General features: G+C 41.2%; 1 protein-coding gene across 1 annotated transcript; it reads left to right on the top strand.

Moving 5' to 3' along the window:
• Positions 1 to 1,735: 1,735 nt before the first annotated feature.
• On the top strand, positions 1,736 to 23,970 carry LOC100220647 (melanopsin). Its single transcript, XM_041715931.2, has 9 exons — positions 1,736 to 1,872; positions 3,600 to 3,733; positions 5,200 to 5,403; positions 5,842 to 6,013; positions 7,767 to 7,922; positions 8,964 to 9,071; positions 14,526 to 14,700; positions 16,940 to 17,089; positions 20,456 to 23,970. Exons 1-9 carry the CDS (start codon positions 1,739 to 1,741, stop codon positions 20,840 to 20,842), a joined length of 1,620 nt encoding a protein of 539 aa, XP_041571865.2. The 5' UTR covers positions 1,736 to 1,738; the 3' UTR covers positions 20,843 to 23,970.
• The last annotated feature ends 419 nt before the right edge of the window (positions 23,971 to 24,389 follow it).

Raw genomic sequence — 24,389 nt, 5'->3', positions numbered from 1 at the left:
AAGGAAGAAAAAAAAGTAGCCTTTTCCTTTCCCCCCAGTTAGCCTCTTTGGTATGCATTGCCAGAAATGTGGCAGGGTTGCAGTTCAGTGCACACACACTGCTAAGAGTACTGGGTTTGAGAGAGAAGGAGAGGCATTACCATGCTTAACTTGCATGCCCAGGCAGCCCTGCTCTGAGAGCACAGTGCTGGCTCTGCCTGGTGCCACCAAACAGCTGTGACAGCTTTCTTTGCTGGGCCACCTCACCATGCCCTGCCTGCTCTTACACAACCTTTCACACCTTTCTCAAGGGTAAATCCTACTTTTTCAGTGATGTGATCTCTATATGGTGAAGTGCCATATAGGCAGTAGCCGTCCTGTCAAGGGTAGAGTCTGCCAGAAGACTGAGAAGTCTTGAAAGCACCTTCCTGCTTTGAATCCATAGCTTTTGTACTTTTACTACATCACTTCAGTCCAGGGAGCTTTGCTGCCACATTTCTGGCCCCAGCCTGCTGCTGTGTGTGTGCTCAGGGTGTGCAATGCACTCCACCATGCCCTCCCTATTGCCAAATGCAGCATCCCCAGGGCATGCCCCAGGAGGTCGCAGAGCTGGGGGGATAATGCCCTCAGCTAGGACTGTTGTACAGGGAGGGAGCTGTATTCTGTGCACTTCACAGATGAGTGAGGAATATAAGGCAGAAAGGACAAGCAGCAGTATGGGAGATTAGGAGGTAGCTATGGGAAAGAAAGGGTGTACTCATCATTTTAAAAATGGCTGCTTAAATGCTACAAGTGGTTATCATCACACAGTTATCATATTTACCTGTTCTGTCACCTATATCCTCTCTCACAGGCCAAAATCAGCCTTATCACACACTCCACACATTGCTGAGCTGTGCAGTGGAGAAAGGGGGTGAAGTGAAGCAGGTGCCAAGCTGTGGCAAGGTGTCACACCTTTGACTCAGCTCTCCAGGTCTGATGGCGAGTGTGAGGCTTAGCTGCTTGTAACTTAGTAAATAAGAATCTCCACAAGGCAATTTGGACTCTTCTCATTGCTAATGCTAATGCAAGCTGAGTGAATTAGCTGTAGGCTGCCTTGCTGCTGAATGTAGCCAGTGATTAATCTGAATTTGATTTAAAAAAATTACAGAGAGAGACTATTCATGTGCTAAAGATACAGAGCAGTGAAAGAGGTGTCAAAACTATTTAATGTATGTTTTCTTACACAGGCAGTGCTAGAGCTGCTGTTATACCTCTCATCTCCTCTCTTTTGCATGGGGAATTCCCAGGGTTTGTATCACCAAGTTAGTGGATGGTGAACCTGGGGAGACCCAGGGGATTTAATGTTTGTAAGTGTGGGATTTGTTCCTAATAAAACCAAACTGCAACAGGTTATTTCTTGCTGTCAGTCTGTGTTGTCAGCCAGCTCTGTGCTCCAGAGTGCAGCAGTTACCCAGAGCAAGTTTCATGCTCATGCTTCTTTGCCTTTTTCAAATCATCATCATAACTTCCCGAGGTGTCTTTTCCAGTCTGGTTTCTCTGTTGCTCCTTTCTTAAGATAAATGTCTACTGTCAAAAATATGAAAGTTTCCTGAGGGAAACTTGATTACAGGGGATGTGAAAAGAACTCAGAAGTGTGTATTTTATTTGCACGAGCTGTGGAAATGAACGCCAACAGCCTGAGCATGTGTTCCATGGACTAAGGGTCCCAAATGGGCTAACCTTTCCTTTTCCTCTGTTTTCCCTTCAGGGTTTGAACATGAGTACCCAGCCACACACTGTGACCAAGGCAGAGATCCCTGGCCACATTCTTTACACCGTAGGAACATGTGTGCTCATTATTGGCTCCATTGGCATCATTGGAAACCTCCTAGTCCTCTACGCATTTTACAGGTACAAAAATTCCTTTTGTGGTTGATTTGAGTGGCCTTGAGTGTCACCTGTGCCCACGTGCAGATTTCTGCATTGTTTTCCTCTTGGATTAAATCTAATGGCAACAAATGTGGGGGGAAAGAGAGGAGAAGACAACTCTACACAGATGAAAATACATTTATGTGTATCGTAGACAACCTCAGTGTAAATTCCTGATGGTTTAAAGAATCAAATAAAATGAGAAAATAATACCTTTTTCTATAAACAATTTCCAATTGAAAGTTTAAAGAATGGTTTAACACTTCTAATGATAGAAACTACAGTTTCTCTGCTACAGACCTCTTCACTGACCCTATAGCATTTCCACAAATACTTGACAAACACTGATGCTCTTCACAGGAGCCCAGTGGTCCTGAAAGGACCAAGAAAGCAATCTGTTACATCAAATGAGCTCATGCCACCAGTGTATTTTCTGCTTCAGCCAGGTCATAGGATTTCTGTCAGTTTGTGTGCTTTTTTGGCAGAGTAATAGGCAGCCAAAGTTACTGACAGCTAGAGTATGCAAAAATCTCATGGGAAAAAGAAACATCTGCCCTCTGTCCCACAATGTGATGATGGATTTCAAAATCCACTTCATTCGCTACTTGCTGTCATTATGCATAGTGATGCAGCAGGGCCTTACAATGCTCAAGACACCATAGGGTTATGAACCAAGCATTAGTTTCCTATTCTTAAACATTTAAGACAAATAAATCAGTTATTTTGAATAACTGGCTTCTAAGATGATTTAGAGAAAATGAATTCCCCACAAGTGTAGATGCTTTCATGACTTTTTAAAATGCAGCACAAGCTCTGTATTCATCTTGAAATGTGTGTGGTTTATCTGGTGTACTGCATTAAATTGTCAAAGTAGGAATATCTGCATGGGCAGATTAGCACCTGGGAATATATGAACTCTCACTTACCTTGTTTTTGCAGACAGTTATGAAACCCAAGGATTTATTAGAATTGCAGCAGCACTGAGATGGCTTTCTCACTTTCTTTTCCAGCATTTATCAGCACAAGGAAAGAAATTAATGTTAGCTGCAAATATTGATATTGCAAAGCACATCAGAAAGGTCTCAGATGTTTTCCTTGGATAAATTTTGCTAGCAGACCTCTGCTTTCACACTCCTTGTTTAATGCAGCCTGTTCACCTGCAACTGATAGTTTTCATTCTCTCTTATGAGATGTGTATAACCAAAAGCACTTTCTCTAAGTCTCTGTGTGTGCTCTGCTCATGCTGTAGCACTTTGCAAAAGGTCATTTAGCCAGTGGTGTGTCAAGCACTTCAGGCCAACTGTGTCAACACGCTATCTCAGGTCAGCAGTTTTTAAAGTATCACCAGAAGCAGATCCTTTGGCTCTGTAACTTTCTTCAGATCTTCCTCATGTGCAGTGCAAGGCACAATCAATATCACAGCACTCCTAGGGAGCTGCTCTTCTGAAAAAAATCCATATTTATCATGACAGCTGAAATTCTCCTTAGCTTGAAGAAAAAACAATCTATTTTATGGCTCCTGGTCTTTTCAATCATTTTGAAATGACTACAGCTGTAGCTGTAGTAATTGACTGATGATTAGCAATGGATTCAGTGTGAGTAACCATTGATTTCAACCTGGACAGTATTTGTTTATGCTAGTAAACAAAGTTATAAAGTTAACTTTCCACTTTGTCTTTTTAAAATTATGTATTTCTCATGTTTTTAAGCAACAAGAAGCTGAGGACTCCCCAAAACTACTTTATAATGAATTTAGCTGTGAGCGACTTCCTGATGTCGGCTTCTCAGGCACCCATATGCTTTGTCAACAGCTTGCACAGAGAATGGATACTTGGAGACATAGGTACTTTTCACCACTAATGCACACCTTGCCAGCTTTACGCTGCTTGCACCTGTTTCAGCCACAACAGCCTTGGCTTGTGCCACGGCTAGAGCAGCACAAATCTCTTGAGTCACAGCCCCAGACATCGTCAGTCAGTGTGATGTCACATGTTTTGTGTTACAGCTGTCATTCTTTTATCTTACATATTTTGGAAAGGAAAGAGTCAAGATCCACCTTTAGCTTCTAAGGGCGATGTTATGGCTGAAAGTAGTAGAAAAGTTTAAGTAAATTGTAAATAATTTTTCTCTATCATTTTGAGGGCTAGTTACTACTTTTAGTTAGAAATGTATGTTGATCATTGATCAAGTGTATTGTTGAACATTGGCGTGCTTTGAGGAATCTCATATTTCATTAAGAGATTTAAATAACAATAGTCGTTTGAGGAATCAGCAAATTCAAGCCTCTTTCTTTCCAACTGCAAGAAAGAAAAGGTGATCTATGCTGAAATTAATGCTTAATTGTGGGTATAGCAAGAACTCAGAAGACTCTATGCTGGTTCATCCCTCATATTATGGATGAAAACTTGCACCCACTGGTGGCTGTACAGTGGTGGAGCAAGCCCAGAGACCTTGTACTGCTCAGCAGCACAGAAGGGACTCTGCCTTAGTTTGGAGATATTTTTAGTCTTGCTCATCCCCTTAGATAAAATCAGTGCAAATTACCATGCTGTCACAAAGTATTTGATCTGGGTTGAGTGGGATTTGGTCCTTAGTTGCAAGTTACTTGTACAAACTTTGGAATTCTGCTTTAAGGTTGGATCTGGTGGTTTTGCTGCCTGTCACTCCTTGCCTACAACCACATGGGGCAATGCAAGATCTCAAAAAATGGACGATCTTTCCACAGGTTGCTCCATTATATTCAGTGTAACTTTTTCCATCTGGTAGTGCAGTGCCTGAATGCAGAGGGGGTTAAGAGGTCTGTTTCATGTAAAAAATGTCAGTTCTTTTAAAAAGTACTGCCATTAAACATAGGAGTTGGAGCTATGTTTTACACTTGGTCTCTTAGTCACCAAATTTAAACCACTTCTACATTTTTAAGCCACATAAACCAAAGTAATTTCTTGAACCACCCATCCATCATTAGACAGATGTCTGCTGCAGCATGTTAAGATCAATATATTGGGCAACAGTCCAGGAAAATTAGATTGGATTTTCCTTGAGGCTGTTTTCCATTGACAAAACATTCCAAAGCAGTCCCAGCCTGCAGTGAAGTAGGACTTGTTTAAATACATATATTTCTATTTTGTTTATATTTATGCTTTTCTAATAAACACTTAATAACTATGCATATGTGAAGCTAAGAAAAAGCTTCTATTGAGAGAGAAGACCTGAGCAATGAAAAAAACAGGGAGATTCATTACAATGAACTATGAGAGAAAGCACGCCTCTTTTCAAGAAAATCCCTGACATTGCCATTTCCTTCTTCAGGCTGTAACTTGTATGCTTTCTGTGGGGCTCTCTTTGGGATAACCTCGATGATGACTCTGTTGGCAATCTCTGTTGACCGCTACCTGGTGATCACAAAACCCCTGCAGTCCATCCAGTGGACTTCCAAGAGACGCACCGTGCAGATCATCGCCTTGGTGTGGCTCTACTCCCTGGGATGGAGTGTGGCTCCGCTCCTCGGCTGGAGTATGTTGTCTACTCTGTCTCTATCTCTCATAGCATTCCCTGTGTTCTCTTTTTAGTCTAGCTGGGTGTGTAAAAAAATGAGTTTTCTTATCAGTCCTCACGAAGATGCCCTGCTACCACCAGATGGTTTGTTGTTGGAGCACACATCTGCACCTACTGCACTGTACAAACCCTCTGCCCCCTACACCCAGGGTGTGTTAAAACAGAACAACCTGCAGATGGAGTATTGGACGTGTACCTGACAGTTCTCTAGTCAGGACCTACTCTCCACCTGGGCACTCACTTCTCAGACTACATATATGATGTGTAGTTTGACTGGTACAGCTCTTGAAGACCACGGATACAGGACAGGATTTATTTTAAGTGCTTAGTGGCTGGATCAGCACCTGCACTAACTTTGGATGCATGTGTGAATCATGTATTCTATGTATTTCACAGGTTCCTATGTGCCCGAGGGCTTGATGATATCCTGTACATGGGACTATGTAACCTACTCCCCTGCAAACAGAAGCTACACCATGATTTTATGCTGCTGTGTGTTTTTTATCCCCCTGGTAATAATATTCCACTGCTATTTGTCGATGTTCCTGGCCATAAGGCGTACTGGCAGGTAAGCAATCTAGCTGAAAGAAGTACATATCCCGTTTTGTGTAACAGCAGGTTTTCTCAGTTTCTTTAGCTGCAGAAAAATCTGAATCAAAAATTTGTCTGAATTGAAACAGAAGAACTATTTTTTGCCAATTTAAAACTGGAATGGATATATGAATTTCAGAGTAGAAGAAATCTCTGGTGGTTCTAATCTTATTCCACTGCAGTACTTAATAGTACATCAGATACTTGTATTCAGTTATTTGTATTTCAGATTTGCACTACAAGAAACAATGTCCTTGTGTATTCCAGCAGTTTTCAGCCTCAAGGGATAATAAAAAACATGTAGCAATGGGGGAATCATCTGCCTTTGAGCAGTTCTGTAAGCAAAACAGTCCTCATATTTTTTGACAGTTTTATTTAAGGCAAGCATCCCAAAATCCATCATGCTTCATCAAGCATCACAACTGCATGCACAATATTTGGCTATATTGCTCATATGTTTCTCCCCAAACAATTTTTGGCCTGTATTTGAAATAAAAACTCAGCAGGGTGTTAGATCTGTAAACTAACATCATTCTATCAGTTATTTTTCTGCTAATGAGCACATGGCTTATCTTTGGTCTGATCCAACACCAGCTGGTGCTGTGAGTCCTTCCTGCTGCTCAGCTGTGTTATCAGTTCTGATGGCTTTTCTCCGCTTGTGTGCAGGCACTTGTTGAAATCATTTGGCTTCGTAAGCCTAAATTACACTTTAGGCATACATTTATGTATGCCTAAAATGAAATTATTTCTGAACTCTACTTTTTGGCCTTTGTCTTGGCTTTTATTGTGCTTTGTGTACGTATACTTGATAGCAAGCAAAGGAATGCATCCTTAAAATAATGGTGCCTTGTACACCCATGGAGCACAGTGGACATGAGCTTTTTCTATGCCCTTTACAAGGCCAGGCTGGATGGAGCTTTGAGCACCCTGGTCTAGCTGAAGGTGTCCCTGGTCATGGCAGGCATGTTGGAACTAGATGACCTTCAATATCCCTTCCAACCCAGGCCATTCGATGTTTCTTTGATTCTGTTCTATATTTACACTGTGCCACCAGGAGCTTTGTTACCCTACTAGCTGGTAATTAATGTCTTCAGCCTGAAATGTATCTCCATTTAACAACAGCAATATGTAAAATTTGTTATTTCTATACTAAAAAATATAAAATGCTTAACTATATAAAACCTTTTAAAATAAAATGTGGGGTATTTGGTGTGAGAAGAGAATTTGATTTTTCATGACAAAAATATTAGGACTGCCTGTTGTACCTCCCACTGAAAATACTGTTTGATAAATAAATCTGCAGGTAAGTAAAAATGTCCTTGCAAGTGTTTGGGACAGGTTTCTCAAAGCTGTCAGGGTATTCCAGCATGTGTTACCTCATGAATTGGAATTTCTGCAAGCTGCTACTCCCTCAAAAAGACATAAGACTTGATTTTGCCATTCAGCTGTGTCTTTTCTTACTCCACCTCTAAAAGCAATGAAGAGATACCAATTTCTGTATCTTTGCAGCCTGAAACCCTCAGTCCTGGCCTGTAGTCCCAGTGGTTCTGGCTCAGTCTCGCAGGCAAACATAACACTTGAAACCACATCAATTACCTTCCAGAGTTTTTAAATATCAGAGGAGAACATTTCAAAGAAATTTACTTCATTTTGCATATGGCTGAGAACATATTAGAGATACTGGTTTCTCGTTGTCCTGCTGAAATAGCTGTGGTTTTCCCCCCTTACAGAGATGTTCAAAACCTGGGGTCCTGCAGCCGGAAATCCTACGTCTCTCAGTCCATCAAGAATGAGTGGAAGCTGGCAAAAATTGCTTTTGTCGTCATTATTGTGTTTGTCTTGTCCTGGTCTCCATATGCTTGTGTCACCCTGATTGCCTGGGCAGGGTAAGTGGAAGAGGAATCAAAAAAGCAGGGATTAAGCAGATAAGATTAGTACTATCATCCACATCAGGCAAATCTCCTTTTTGAATGGGTCTTAAATAATTACTACATTAGAGGTGATATTTTGTACTTCACTATATTGTTGTGAATAAAGCCAGAAAAGAAATTATTTGTCTATGAATTTTGAAATTAGTATGAATTTTTAGTCTTAATATTTGATACACGTTTTCTCTCCCACATGATGCCTTTTTTGTATAAATTGGAGGAGTTACTTCCTTTATCTCCTAATACCCTCCTTCCTTCCATACACTGCTCCAAAGGGACCTGGTGTCTTGTCAATGCATGTTCTACTCCTCAAGGCCAGGTTGGATGGGGCCTTGAGCAGGCTCATCTAGTGGAAGATGTCCTTGCCCATGGCAGAGAGTTTGGCTGGATGATCTTTAAAGGTGTCTTCCAACCCAAACAATTCTGTGATATCATGATATTAACTGTGTTTGTGCTGCACTGACATTGGTCACACCTGACCGATTGTGGGAGCTTAAAGTCTAAAGTGAAATATTCAATTCAAACCACTTCCAATCCTCTCTTCCTTCTGCAATGTTAAGAACTGAATCACTGACATGCATTATTGTGCAGCACACATGCTGCTGCTGAAAGATTTTTTAGGTTTGATTATGTTTTCTTTTCTATCATCATTCACTTTTCCCAGATGGCCACAATGGGAGTTCTTTTGTTGAGGTTTTGGGTTTCTTTATTTTTGTTTATTGCAGAAACAGGGAAGGTGATTCTTTGTGTTCCTAGTCATCCTAAAATTACTTACTGCATGTCTTTGATCTTCTCTAAATGAATGAAACCAAGTACATGCTGTCAAATTCAAACCTTTCATCTGAGCAAAAAAATCACTTGAATGAATCAACTTTACAGGTGTGTTTCTTATAAAAAGATAATAGCAAAATGCCACTTTAAAAGAGTAATATGTTTTAGTAATGCAGTATCCATGTAATCCATGGCATAGCTGTGTGTAATGTTTTTGCTTTGTTTTAGTCGAGGCAACAGCCTAACACCATATTCCAAATCTGTGCCAGCAGTTATTGCCAAAGCTTCTGCAATCTACAACCCCATCATATATGCAATAATTCACCCAAGATACAGGTACAGTAAATATATAGGTATGTGTATAACTGTACATGCAAATGTGGATTTTTACATGGAACAAGCTACTCTCATTCCTTCAGCCTCACCCCGTGCACTGCATGTTCCTGAGCTGACCAGGCCATTATGGACTCCAGGTGGTCAGACCCAGCTGGTACATGGCAGCTCCAGACATGGCCTGGGGAGCGGCCAAGAGAGAACAGTCCCTTCCTTCACCTTTCCTCTCCCTCAGAGCCCTGCTCTGCCCTGTGGAACTGCATGACTGACATGAGAAGATGATGCTCAGGTCACCATTCATCATACCAGAGACAGCCACTACAGAGCACTCTCTAGAGAAAAGGTCCCAACCAACGAGGCTCAAAAAATCATATCCTTACCAATTTAAGCAGCTCTATATGCATATGTTCAAGGTTTGGTTTTCTGAAGCATTTTTTCCCAAAAAAATTTGTGACACTGGCAGCAAAAACTACTTTATTATACCACGGGGATATACTTGTAATAGAACTGCTGTCTAGCATACCTGTAGGATTTTTTGCAAGTCTTTCAAAGGGTAGCTACCACAAAGTGATGCTGTATCAAAAGTTCTGAGAAAACACGGGGATGCCATGGTGGTAAATGTGATAAATGTATAAATACCACTAGATGGCAGGGTTAGTCATTGATATGAAGCTTGTTTCACCCAAGAGTGGAAAAGCTGGCAAATTACATTGCCTGACAACTCAGACTTGGGAGCTGGAAATTGAGTTCCTTGTTTAGGATGTCTGATGCATGACAGTGTGGTTGTAAGAAAAGTTCCTTGTTCCTTGAAACGTGCCCAAAAGGGGTGAAAACATTTTACCCTATGATTCTATAGAATCATAGAATCATTTGGGTTGGAAGGGACTTTAAGGATCATCAAGTTCTCACCACTTGTCATGGGCAGGGGCACCTTCCACAAGACCAGGTTGTGCAAAACCCCATCCAACCTGGCCTTGAACACTTCCAGGGATGGGACACCCACAGCTTCTTTGGGCAGCCTCACCAGTATTACAGTAAATTTCTTCCTAATATCCAATCTAAACATTCCCACTTTCAGTTTAAAGCCATTCCCCCTTGTCCTATCCCTACAATCTCTTGTGAGAAATACATCTTCAGCTTTTCTGTAGCCCTCATTCAGGTTCTGGAAAGTGCTGTAAAGCCTGCCCAGAGCTTTCTCTTCTCCTGGCTGAACAGTCCAACTCCCTCAGCCTATCTTCATGGCAGAGGTGCTCCAGCCCTCTGATCATCTTTGTGGCCCTCCTCTGGACATGCTCCAAGAGGTCCATGTCGTTCCTGTGCTGGGACTCCAGAGCTGATGCAGCCCTGCAGGTGGCGTTTCACCAGAGCAGAACAGAGCAGAGGGGCAGAATCCCTCCCCTCCCCTGCTGCCCACACTGCTTTGGCTTCAGGACATGATCCAGGGCACATTTGGCTTTCTGGGCTGTGAGTGCACATTGCTGGGTCATGTCCAGCCTCTCATCCACCAGCACCCCCAAGTCCTTCTGGGCAGGGCAGCTCCCAATCCATTCTCTGCCCAGCCTGTGTCTGTTTCTGGGATTGCCCTGACCCACACACAGCACCTTTCACTTGGTCTTGTTGGACTTTCTGAGGTTCCTGTGTGCTCCCCTCTCCAGCCTGTCCAGGTCCCTCTGGATGCCATCCCTCCCCTCCAGCGTGGCAGCTCCACCTCACATCTTGGTGTCATCACCAAACCTGCTGAGGGTGCTCCCAATCCCACTGTCCCTGTCACCGACAGCGATGTTACAGGGCTGGTCCCAACACTGACCTCTGAGATCACCACTCTCACTGAGCTCCACCTGGACATTGAGCCACTGACCATAACTCTTTGAGTGTGGCCACCCAGACAACTCCTTACCTACCAAGTGGTTCGTCTGTCAAATCCCTGTTTCTCCATTTTGGAGACATATTTTGTTTGAAAATGTCTGATACCATAATGAACACCTTTTTGCATCCTCCAAAAACCATCTGAGTTTTTTGAAGTCTGCAGAGCATTTTAGTTTAGAGTAGGACAATGACTAGTTTCTGATGGGTTGCAGAGTTCAATGAGAAGTTTTGCATGTCTGGCTGATGTGTTTAGTACCCATTATTTGTTTCTGAACCAAAGTTATTTGGTTCAGTTTATTATTTTTGCAAGGAGCAGGTTGCCCAGAGAAGCTGTGGATGCTTCCCTGGAAGTGTTCAAGGCCAGGTTGGATAGGGCTTTGAGCAATCTGGTCTAGTAGTAGGTGCCCTGCCCATGGTATTAGGCTTGGAACGGGATGGTGTTTAAGGCTCCTTCAAGATCCCTTCCAGCCCACACCTTCCTATGGCTCTGTGACAGTGAACTGCTTCAGTCAGTCTTTTTCCTATCAGCATTGGCTTCTTAAGACTCTTAAGAAAAAGACTGGACTCCACAATGAGCTTTCAGACATTTTCTTAATAAGTATTTTGTTTTTATCTTGTTTTATTTTTTCCCTGCTTTCTAATCTGTATTTCTAGACATATCAACAAGAGAAATTTTTATGGACTTTTGAAGACATTTCATACACTTGGGAGCAATCCAATCAGGAAAAGAAGTAATGTTGGGTCCCTTGTGATGAATCAAGAACACAGATTCAAAATTGAAAAAATCCTACAGTACACTAATAAGTCAGTTGGTAAAAATATGTTGGCAGGACCAATTTTGCTTAAACAGTGAATAATGATTATATATGTTAAGATTATTGTTTCTGGATAATTTCCAAATCTTCTAATTATTCACATTATGCCTTGAAAGCACAGATAAATGGGCCAGTCTGTTCAGGCCAAAGGGTTAAGGGTTTGAGCAGGGAATAATTTGTCATTTTATATTGGAACTACTGAACCAAATTATATCTAAGTTATTTTCCAAATCTTTCTAGAAAGAAGCATCCAGAAATCAGGATCAAAAGTGTTCAAATCTGGCTCAATCCACTAGCAAAACAAGATGCTTTTTTTGCACAGAGAATTCCTGACACTTCGTCTTAAAATCCTGACAAAACCAAGTATTTTTCTGGGGTTTCCTTACCTTAAACAATAGAGGAAAAAACCCATACATTATAGTGAATGTAACTGAAAATGTATAGTGAATGCAAGCTTTGCGTTAGCACTTGGCTTCTGAGACCTGGCTTGAGAGTTTGTTATGTTCCTCCTCATCTACCTCCCGCCCACCCATTCCCCACCAGTAGAAAGGAGAAAAACACCTCTCCCTAACAGGACTCTGAGGAAGTGACAAATGTAAGTGAGGAATGTACTCAAAGCTTTAACTGTGAAATGCTCTGTTGTGGGATAGAAAGCTTTCACATCTTTAATAACTTGTGTGTTGTCTCTATAATCCACAGTAACTCTGACACATTGCTGTGTTAGAGTTATTGCAGAAACTCCCTTACATTTTGGAAGTTTTAGGTTTTGGAATCATTCTTTCACAGCAAATAGGAAATTGTGCAACTCCGTGTTTCCAACTGGCTCCCAAGCAAAGCAGAATTGTGCAAAAAATACTGGTCCAAACTCCTACATCATAAATAATGTTCATAAATAACTTAGAGTTGCAGTATTTTTTTAAAAGTTGCTTGCAATTACTATATTACTATATTACATTTACTCTATGAGTCACTTTAGGGAACTCTTTTATTTCAGATTATAGGAATACCATTAAATAAGTACCTCAGTTTATGCCTTTTACTTTTGTATATTTGTAATATACAAAATATTTGTAATATTTTGTATATACAATATTAAAACTCCCTTCAAAATCTGTACTTTCATCTCAACCACCAAAATGTCCCTCAGTACTCCTCCCAAATATTAGTAAAATAGAAATTCTGATCCCTCAAGACATTCAGAAATGTCATATATTTTTCCTTGAAAATTCACCATCAGACATTTATTTCCTGAATCTTCATCATAAAGAGACCTCTATGCCAAATCCCATTTAATAAATGGGATGGTGTGTTTTACACTAACTTGAACTTGTCAGAGGGAAGTAGTTCAGCTTAGCTGGGGAAAAAATGCTGGCAGCTGCTTTTCAGCACCAGACTGAGTTCTTCAGCTTGAAAGAAAATTTCTGGGGGTTTGACATTTTCTCATGTCCTGTAAACCCTTTCTCAGGACTTTTAATTTTGTGCACAACATTAATCGTCTTTTTTTTTTACCCAGTACCATGTGAGCAGCCTTCTGCCCCAACCAGCGCATTGGGCCCTGCCTGGTCACCTTGGCATGGTGGGCATCTTGGCAGGATCAGGAATGATGGTGCAGGCAGCTTTTTTCAGTCCCCATCTCCAGAGCAGACACAGAGCTGCTGTTCATTTGCCTTTGAAACTACAGAGGAAAGAGATGCAGTACTATTCAGAGAGTGGTGATGATGCCAAATATAGAGGTTTGATGGTGGTGGGGTTTTTTTTGATTACAAGTAAGTGACCTCATTTCATGATTCCAAAATCATGTCTCTGAAATTTTAACATGAGTGATATTTTGTGAGAATAGAAATGATGCTTTAAAATGCACTGGTTATTCAACAATCCTGGTAACTACAGAAGCAAAAGACTTTACAATATACATCTGCTTGACTTGCATCTCAGTGTAAAGTCAATGTACTGACATCCTCCAGCGATCCATGGTCCCCTGCATCAGTTCCTGGCCACATGCTTTGTTGCTGCCTCACTTTCTGACTTGTTAATTTGTTTTTTTTGCCCCTATTAGCTTCATCTGTTGGATTCCCAGTAATGGATTGGGAAGTGCAGGGGAGGTGTTGCACTAAATGAAGCGTTCTGACTAGCATTGCCCTGTGAAGATAAAGGCCAGCTGGCATTGCCCAGGGGAGCCTCTTGGGCACTTCTGCTCCATGCAGGGCCACGGTTGGGGTCAGGAGAAATAGATGCACACAATCAGGACTGAGATTATTATTTCATGAATAAGGCAGATTTGGGGTCTAGACCATCCTTCTCCTCTATGCTTGTACAGTGCTAATTTTCAACAGGAGCTTACGGTAGCTGCTGTGATACAAATAATTAACAACATCTGATTCTTATGGCCTTCTTCCTCTTCCCTTGTTTCCACTCATTCTGTGCCTTTGCACAGTGAAGACATTTGTACCAACTAGCCTGAAATTTTCTGGGCTAACATTTGCAATAAACCATATGCAATCACGCTCTTCAAGATATTTTCAATTCTTATCACTTAGCTATGCAACTCTTCTGTGAATTTTGACACAAGGCCCAGAAGGACCTTTTCTTTTCAGCCTGTTGAGTTGTTTGCACCAGCTACCATGCTGTTTGCATGTAATCTTTAAGACCTCCTTAATCAAAACAGAAGCTGTGTTGAGGTGATGGAAAGAGACAGTATTTTCACCACATGAATTTCAAAGCTGTACCTTCAGTGTGACAGGTTTGGCTTTTTTTTATTTCTCACATTTTCCCTTAGAAAAACCATCCACCAAGCAGTTCCCTGCTTGAGGTTCCTGATACGAATATCAAAGAATGACCTTCTGAGGGGATCCATAAATGAGTCCTCGTTCAGGACCTCTCTCTGCAGCCACCACTCTCTTGCTGGCAAGACCAAGAGCATTTGTGTTTCCTCCATTTCTACTGGAGAAGCTGTAAGTCTTTTCTTGTTTCCATGAAAGAGAGTGAGTATAACATTTCTCAGACTCTAAATATGCAACACTATAAATACATATTCAAAATTAGAGAACAGAAAAGAGAAAGAGGAGAGTGTAGCTAAATTTTTTTGTCATGTAAGGTCATTTCTGTGAAGCTGGAAGTTCATGCATGATGATTTATGATCAGAAAAAAGCATTCAGGCCAGCATATCTGTGTGATTAGATGCCTGCTGGGATCAAGGATGTTCAGATTAAATCTTTAATGTGAACTAAAAAGAGCCACTGTCAGGCACTCCCTGTGTGATTAACTACTGGCTATGTTAGGTATCTCGCTAGTCTGGAGGACAAGAAAACAATCTTCCATCCAATATTTTGTAACTTATCCAAGAGCTCTCTTATTACTTTAAAAGAAGTCCATTTTCCGTAGGATGGGAAATTTTTGACTTCTTTACATAGATTTTGACCATGAGGAGTGAAAAGCTCCTGCCCCTAGAGCATGGTGCAGTGTTTTGTAGGAACATACCCCAGGCATCAGTGAGGCTGGTGACTGAGTAAGGTAGAAACAAAAGAATCCCTTGAGATCCTTCACAGCCTCTCTCAGTTACAAGAGGCTGGCTTTGCCTGCAGAGGTGCTGGGAAGGTGCCTCCTCGGAGGGGGTGGCAGCCATGGCAAGGTCTGGGCTAGGGCTGGCCCTCCTGGGAACCTCTGCTGCTCCCCCTCAGTTTGGGCATCAGGAACCTCCCAGAGCAACAGCTACCACCAGTAACCTCTGACAAAATTATAAATCCTAGGTATCCCTTTTATACCTTAATGTATAAAAACATATTTCTCCCATTACTCTGTTGTTTGAGGCCAAATGAAGTAATTTCAGCTGCATCATCCTGATCCAAGAAGCTTTCTGGTCTTCACTGTTGGTCACTACTCAGTTTTGGTTTGTTTGTGTTAGCAAGTTATTGCATGTATTTCAATGTGGGTGCTGCTTAAATAGACAGGATAATGGGGGTAATAGTCTTTAGCTTTTGTCACAGCTTTGGCTTAGGAGTGTCATTGAAAACCCCCACTGTTAGCAGTGCACAGCACTGTGCTGTGCCGAGCTGATGCAGCCAAAGGCAATTGTCCTTTGGGGCAACTGACAGCTCAGTGCAGCTGTGGAGGTTTTATCTGAAATAGCAGCTGCTGAAATAAAAGCTAAGCTTGAGGACTTTGGCATGACAGCAGGACTGACTGAAATTTGGCAAGGCTCCAATAAAATATTGATGGGCAAGAAATGACACCAGGAACACTGTAAAGGTGCAGCTGTTGCTTACAACATTTTCTTCTGTGTGTTGTGTACATGTTAGTGAAGAGAACAAATGTGATTCATGTCAAGGAATGTTTAATTCAAGGAGTTTTATTCAACAGGTGAGGGGAAATAAACAGGTGCCCACACACAGAGGTATGAGCAAGGTGATGCAGAGGAGTCGTGTACTATCTTCCCACTTGTGTGGAGCCCTGTCTGCCTGTCTGGCCTCTGTCTATCCATATCTAAAATCTCATGATGGAGTGGAATGGTTTCATCGTTGATACTCAATCAAAAAGCCACCACTAAGTAAGGGATGACAGATGGCCTCACCCCAAGCCTGTAAATTGAACATCACTTTTGCAATGTCCCATTTGTGCTTCTAGGTTTCTAAGAGTGTGCTGACGTGCTCTTAGAAAACTAAAGCCCATCCACTGTCTCCTATGCACTAACGGTGGTTTGCAGAATCAGCAAGCTCATGCAGATTGAGAAGCCCTTGGTGTTCTGCATATTCTGCTGGGATGTATGCAAGATGGTTTTGGATCTGTCCATGTCCATGGTTTTGTATCAACTGGTGGTCACAGAGAATGCCACAAGACATATTAAACAGATTGATTTTATTGGCTCCTATCTTTAGAATTCAGATCCTCTGCAGGTGTAAGTGTAGCATAAGCAATGAGATAAAAAAGGGTGAAAAACATCCTGGTGAAAAGAGTTTAAATAAATTTTCCTTATTTCCAAGTTGGTTTTATTTTTTTGTCAGCAAGGAAAATAGTCCAGGGAAAGTGACAAGACTGAAAAGAAAGCCTCTCCTCAGGGGAGTTTTGAGTGTGAGACCTATGTTAGAATGGCTTTACTTTTCTGTGAATATGCATGGGTTTTGCTAGAGTTTGAGAACTTACAAGAATTTGAGGAAGAATGCAACTGTCTGAAATCCTTCATCCATTTGTGATTAGACCTGGAGCAATGTAGAGCTCGACCCTGTAGAGCCAGCTCAAGAGAAACTGAAGCCTCGCCGAAGTAATTCTTTCTCCATGAGTCTGAGGCAAGAGAAGAGAGACCTGCTCCCAAAGACCTGCAGCTATGATGCAGCCACTGCCCAAAAGGTACAGAAAAAGGTCTCAGCTGAGGACTCTCTGTTTTAGTGCTAATCTTGCTGCAGTACATCAACTTTGGAATCATAATTCAGCCTTTATGCCCATCTATTTCTTCTGTAGGCTTTATTTATACTGATTCTAACATTCTAACATCCTCTTTCTTGCTGTTATTTCTTTTCTTTTTTTTTTTTTTTTTTTTTTTTTTTTTGCGTGTCTGTGTGACAAATGAGAGTGCCAGTAACGCCTAATTAACTTTTTTCACTGATATTTGTCTGCTTTTGGAAAACTAGCTCTGCTTATGGCTCTGAAGCTGCATTAAGGCATAGTCAATAGCATCAGAAATAAGATGAGTTCTTTGCCTCTTTGCCTGTTTATCTACACCAGTTTTGGTTCCTTCCATCATGGTCCGTGTGTCCATACTGTGGCAGTCTCCTTTTAGAGTAAAGTCAAGTCTGCAAAACAGTTTGACATGCTAGAAGCCACCCTTTTCCTTCTTTCCAATGTACATTAAAATGTTTTATTTTTGTTGAGGGGGAAGATGAGAAAGAAACTCCCATTTCTCCCTAAGGGTGGGAGAGCCTGGCAGCTGCCACCCTTCCCTCACTGAAAGAGGAGATGGTGAGTACTCAGTGCATCCTCTGTGGATGCATCACCCCCGTTGGCCAAACCACTGAGGTTTGGTGTCCTGTTGTTGAGGAGCACCCCGTTCCCTGATGGGAGCAGTATGTCACCCATGAGTCAGCTTCTGCCAGATTGTAACACCAGTTTCCAAATGAGTTCTTATATGGGTAGCACAATGTCAGGCATACACCAGTGCTGCCTTTTCAGGGAAAGACTGATGTGGCTTACAATCCCCTGTCTGTGGCTGGATTGAGTAGCACCCCCTTTTTTGATGGAGGCACCCTTTTGTGGGGTTACTCTAGTGCATGTGGACAACCACCCACACCTTGGGCAGCTACAGCATCTGCATCTGTCCCCTGTGCTCCCTTCCAGATCTGATGGTAATTATCTAGAGACAGCATAGTTTAAAGCAGGAACTGCTCTGAAAATTTCCAGCCAACCAGTGATCCAGTTCCTGCATGCCTCTGTCCTGTCCTCTTTCATGTGTGTCATTAAGATCAAGTCCTGAGAAACCTTGTTCTTTTCCTGTAACTGTTGAGAACAGCATTGCTGGAAAAAAAGCAGCTTCAGATGTGGTGTCAGGCAACATGGGCTCAAATCTACATCTTAGTTCTGCTGCCTTCTGTCAGCAGTCAAGTGTGCCCAAGGTTGTAGGCAAGTGGAAAGGATATTGTCTCCAGGTTCTGGAGAATCACTGGCTTTTGGTCTTACAAAGAAGGGGAAGGGAAGTAAATCTCAGGTGGTCTGCTTAAACAGTTCAGTAATAAAAGAAATGTATCTGTAATATGTAAATGTATCTGGAATTTAGCAAATGTGTAGCCCACAAAAGGCCCATGTGCTGTACTTCGCCTTTGAAAGACATCTCTTGAATTGCTTTGATAAATAACCCTTTAGATTTTCAGTGGCATTCACTGAGCTGTGAGGAGTTTATTTACATTGAATGTTCAAAGCCTCATTTGCTTTTCTTACCCTTTTCAGCAGAGGCTCCTGTGTGTTGTGAAAATCCTTTGTGTGTTCATTGCAGCTAAATGCAATGCATCACTATTCATGTTATCAGAGTAAATATTTATTTGTTAAGCTCAGTTAGAGTGTTTCACAATGAGACCACCCATTTATCCTCAAAAAAAAAAAAAAACCCAAAAAACAAAAACAAACAAAAAAAACCCCCAACAAACCCTAAAGAAGCACCAATGCATTTTTTATCTTTATTTTAAGTTTTTAATAAAATTACTGGATTGTCTTTGACTGAATTTCAATTAGAATACTTACAAAAACACTCAGTTGTGGACAAGCCAGTTAGTGTCCCAGGCTTGGTGCATTCCAAAGCATAAAAACACATGTGACTGTTTTCTGTGCAGCCACAAAAATATGATCCAGCCCTATGACTTACTTCAGTTATGATAGTAACAAAGTTGATGTAGGCTGACACCTGGAAATTTAACATGGCAGTGAAGAGGCTTTTCTGAAAGTATTAAAATGTGGGTTTGGATATTGATTTCAAAGAAGAGTGGTCAAATGTCCTCTCTGCATCCAGGTTTTGTTTCAAGGGAATTACCTGATGTGAAAACTATTAAAAAAACTTGTAAGTGGGTGTTGTGCCCACCAAGACACGTCCAAAAGAAACCTGTCCTTCTGTTGCAATGAAAACAGCACTTGAAACAGGAAGGAGTGGTTTTGGAGTTGGATTTTTTCATACTATTATTGTCTTTAATATGGAAGAATGGAATTTTCTTCTCTGTCACACTGATTAAAGCCACTTTTTTTAGCACAGTGTGCTTCCCTCCACTTGGTAGGTAGAGCAGCTGGAGAAATCATTATCAAGAGGGATTTGTGAATGATTCCTGCTTGTGGAGTTGAATGACACAAAACTATGGAAATTCGCACAGCAATGAAGTAAAACCTGCACTTTACTTTAAATATTGATTTTCCCTAGAAAGGAGGGACTTCCAGCTTACCTCTACGTCTGACACACTGATTTTATCACCTTGATTGCAATATTTTTTTTTTAAAGAAGCAAAACCTGATTTTTTAGGCCTTCCCTTGCCTGTATATTTGAATATTAACTGATGCTTTCAAAGCTTACTTAGTTGACTCTGAATTTGCATACTGTGCACAAGACTTATGGAAAGAACACAGAGACCTTGCTATCAGAGCCAAGTTAGAAATCAGAATTATCTCAAAATAGGCAGATAAGAAATTGCTTGCAAAGTGAGTATTTATTGCTTCTTTTTTGGAGGAAGCACTTTCCAATGTGTGAGTGCAAGACCCCCAGCTTCCCTGAGGTAGTATCAAGGAGCCATTTGGGGAAAGACAGAGATTGCCACAAGGTTGACAAAACTTTAGGGAAAAAAATAATGAAGTGTACTTGAGTCTTATCTGAGATCTCTTCCATGAGAAGAGAGAGAAGTGCAATAATCTAGTACCCTGATACCCTGAGATGTGTTAAAAATGAAGTAATACCATTATTTAATGATTAAATAAGTCAGACACAAGTATGAGTTTTTGGTTTTTTCTTTTTTTTTCTTTTCAGTCTCTGCTGATATTTGAGTATGTCTTCTTTTGCTCCATTTAACATTCTGCTTTCCAAGCAGTACATGTTAGCACATCACGATTTTCCTTCAAGCTAATGATTCCAAGTGTTTAGAAAATTAGCCTGGTGGCTCAAATATTGACTAATGGTAATGAATATTCCAAATACTGCTTTCCACAGCCGCATGGTGTCTGACAATGCTAAATCTTATGTCTCCACTCCAGGTTTCACTCTCCTCCAGCTGTTTGGAAAAGGTGCTTGGGCAGCCTGTCCTACCCAGTCCTTCTGCAGGACTCATAACCAGCTCCCTGAGAGCAACTTCTCTGCCTGTCAGATTGAATAGCAGCAGTGCCACCACTGGAGACTCAAGTACTTCCCACATGGCAACTCAAGGAAGTCAAGTGAATGGAGTTGTGGATTCTCTCATTAGCGGTGCAGTCCCTCGCATCATCATCATTCCTACCTCAGAGACCAATCTGTTTCAGGAAGAACTGGAAGAGGAAGAGACTGAATTATTCCACTTTCATGACAAAAAGGGCAATCTGCTGGACTTGGAAGGGCTTAGCTCATCCATGGAGTTCCTTGAAGCTGTTGAGAAATTTCTATCCTAAGTTTGTCAAAAGAAAACTTTACGGTAATTATTTTCTTGGCATCTTCTCCACTTAATTATACCAAATAACTGAAGCCTTGTAGGTTAGATCATCAGATTTTTTTTTTTTTTTTGTATGTTTATATAGTAGTCACTAGGCAGCCTTCAGATTTATATTTGTCCAGACCAGCTCAGGCATGGAAACAGGCTTTCTTTCAGATTGTGCTACAGGAAATGAGCAGTGGAAGATCTGGCAGCACAATCAAGTGGCACTGGTCAAGGAGGCCGCTTGATCTGTTGCCACTGATGGGGGTGCCAGCAGAAGGGAAAACAACTGACTGAGAGCAGTTGCTGAATGCTTCTGCTATCTGCACATGGAACAGCATTCCTGTTTTGGCAGCTCTGCTCTGGACAGTGATGGGAAGCACCGCAAGACTGCAGCTTCCACCAACCCCAGCAATAAGGCAGATGGCTACATGACCTCAACTAGAGCTTAATCAAATAATTCTCAGTATTGTTTTGCTGTGTTTTATTTTTTAAAAAGGCAGTGTGCTAAACATAAAGAAAGAAATTGGTATTTTTTCACTAGGAAGAGACTACTTCCCAGCTTCTAATCCACTGAAGTTTAGTGGCAGAAATCTGGATTTTACCATTTCACCTAAATGTCAAAATTGAAGGTGCTATATGCTAAAACATTCACTACTGTAGAAGCATTCAGAGTACCTTCAGAGTTACAGTCCTGATTAAATATGTATGTATCCTAAAGAGACTGTGATTGAAAGGGTGAATGCTCACAGCTGGCTTGACAAGTCATTGACAAAAATAAAGCCTTGGCTGCTATATATCACTTGTCCATTCAGGGGAGGTTCTTCTCATCTCCTCTAAAACAAACCAGCAGATGTCTTCTACAGGTCACTTACCAGAGGCCTTCAAAGTGGGCAAAACATCATCCTGGGGAGAGAACCACATGGTACTGTGCTGTTTGCTACAGGATCTGCACTTAGATCATTATCTGCATTGCTAATTGTGCTCATTTTATCTGTGCTTCATATTATAGCTCAGGCTCACAGGACTCTCCTAGCATTTTATTCCTAACTGCACTCTTCCTTTTTTTACTCATTTACCCATTTCTCCATGTCTTCCCTTTCAGTCTCTCATTTTCAAACATAGACAACAAGTTGAACTACATTGTTCTTCACATAATAGCAATATATATTAGTAGAAATCAGGTGCTCCTCTGGATAAAATAGCACAATTATTTGGTCCAGGTAGACTAATAGTATTGAGGCATTCAACAAGAGAGTGAATGTTCATAGTCTCATTTATCTCTTTGGCTGTATCCTAGATTGTGCAGAGACCAGTGAGAGAATTTTCAAGTTTTGTGTATTACACTGGCTGATCTCGGGAATTAATTTCTCTTTGCCCATTTTTCTGATGCAAAAACTAGATGGGAAGCATAGAAGTGTTTTTAATTACTTTTTTTCATTACAAAAAAAGACAACACAGACCTTGTTTTCAACAAGCTAGACAGGAACACCACTAAAGAACAAATGAAAACCCAGAGCAGCACAAGAGAGCAAAGAATGCCCCCAAACTTGCACACCTGAGGCTCTGTAAGGTGCCAGACCTTTGAGAGGACTGTGACACTTGCTTTTGATATAGACTGTACAATTTTTAGAAAAATAAAAAAAGAAAAGGCACTGGTGGGTTACAGAGGTGATTGCTGTGACAGGCTGCCTAATGCAATGCTGACACTCTCAATGCTGCCATTCTTTGAGGTGCTCTGCTGGCTAGAGACCCTCATACTTCCTTCCTGTGGAAAGCAGGGAGGAAATCGGGAGTGGAGCCCCATCATGTGAACAATTGCCTGTTTGTAGCCCTTGTGTGTGGTGCTGGGGGACCAAGGCTCAGCTGGGGCAGCACCAGGCTGTGGTTCCTGCAGCCAGGCTGCCAAATCCTGTGCCCACTGAGTGCCAAGTCTCCTGACGGGGCCAGGAATCAAGCCAAGGTCATCTGCAGTGAGCTCAGCAATTCCAAGGGCAATTCCTCCTTTTGAGGACTGGCACAGTGAGCAAAGAGTGCAGGACAGCTGCTGGGGACTGGGACAGGGATGTGCTCACTTGCAGTTCCACAGCACCAGGTTTTCATCCACTGCATAGTTTTGACCACAATGAGTAATCAAATGTTAATTCTGTATTATGTTCATGGGAAATGGGGCAGGCTTAGTCCTAGGCTAAACATACTGTCCTGCCATATTGGATTCTTGTCCTTTTTTTTTGCTGAACCTGCCCTTTCTGATTTTTTTTCTTTTCCTACACCAACTGTGCAGACCTTACTTCTTGCATTTAATATCCTCAGCTACTGTATCTCTTTTCTTCTTGAGCCAGATGTTAAGAAGCAAGTGTTCTTTCAAGGCTTCCAAGCCTTAGACCTGACTTTTACCATTGTAATTACTCCAAATAACAATAGAAAATGCATTTGGTGTTCTATGTTATAGAAACATGCCCTGGAGTGGATAGATTTTGCACTCAGATTATGACAGAGTTATACTGGGAAGACTGTAGGCACTGTATTGCCATAGACTTTGGCAGGATGAAGAATGGAAGACCTGAAGTCATAGCCAACAAATTCTTCCTTATCTGAACTTTTGCATTCTGTTATCCTGCAAGAAGGCTCTCCAGTGACCTCTTGTATGTGTTTGGTACTATTACTGTGCTGGTACTGTGAGCGTGTCTCAGAAAATTAGCAGGCTTGAGGTGTGTGCAACCAATGTTTCACTTTTATGCTGTTAGTGTCATGCACTGTTAGTACCATTGCTTCGGAAGCTGCTATCAAGATTGCTGCTTGTCTAAACTGATGCAGGCTAAAATACTAAATGGTATAATGGTAGAGAGATAAAACCTAAAGTTGTATGAAATATCAGATAGACTTACTGCAGTCACTGTGAGACTTGTGCAGAAACATCAGACACAGAGTAAATTAGTCTCAAATTGAATACCACAATGCAGGAGAATTTTGCAAGCTTCTCTGTTGCCACATTAGAATAGATGGCACATAAAAATGTACACTAATTAATGTTGCTTCCCATTTCACAAAGGAATGTATTGGTTCACTTTAATGGAATAAAAATTTCTTAGGAGTTAAACTGAATTATCCATTGTTTGTTTTTCTTATTTAATAATTATTTTTGGAGCCAGGAGGAGGAATAAAAAAAGTTGAGTCAAAACTTTTGAAACCTGTGTCTGATCTAGTTAATAGTAAAATACATATATATATATATATATATATATGACTTTTATTTTCAAGTTATTTAGACTGCTCAGGTGCAAGCACTCACCTGCTTGAGTGCATAACATTTAAATTTAGAGTTCACTAGTTTGGTAAAACCTGAAGTTGTGCAGCTACTTTTGAAATACAATGACTTGAGCTGGGATGTCTGGTATCAGGTGAACAAAAGTTAAAAAAATTAGCCAAAGTCAATACATCAAAGCTCTGATAGGAGACTTTGATCTTTGACCTAAATCTGAATGAAAGTTAATGAGTAATTGTTTGTTTCTGCTAAAAATCTG

This window comes from Taeniopygia guttata, chromosome 4, assembly GCF_048771995.1.
Source record: "Taeniopygia guttata chromosome 4, bTaeGut7.mat, whole genome shotgun sequence".
NCBI classification, from domain to species: Eukaryota; Metazoa; Chordata; class Aves; order Passeriformes; family Estrildidae; genus Taeniopygia; species Taeniopygia guttata.
Note: the sequence above shows the minus strand (reverse complement) of the source record. Positions and strands in the feature narration are given on the sequence as shown.

Coding starts and splice junctions, on each gene's coding strand:
- LOC100220647 (XM_041715931.2), top strand. CDS start 1,739: ATGAGTACCCAGCCACACACTGTGACCAAGGCAGAGATCCCTGGCCAC. Junction 3,734..5,199: donor ATGGATACTTGGAGACATAG/GTACTTTTCACC, acceptor TTCCTTCTTCAG/GCTGTAACTTGTATGCTTTC. Junction 7,923..8,963: donor ACCCTGATTGCCTGGGCAGG/GTAAGTGGAAGA, acceptor GCTTTGTTTTAG/TCGAGGCAACAGCCTAACAC.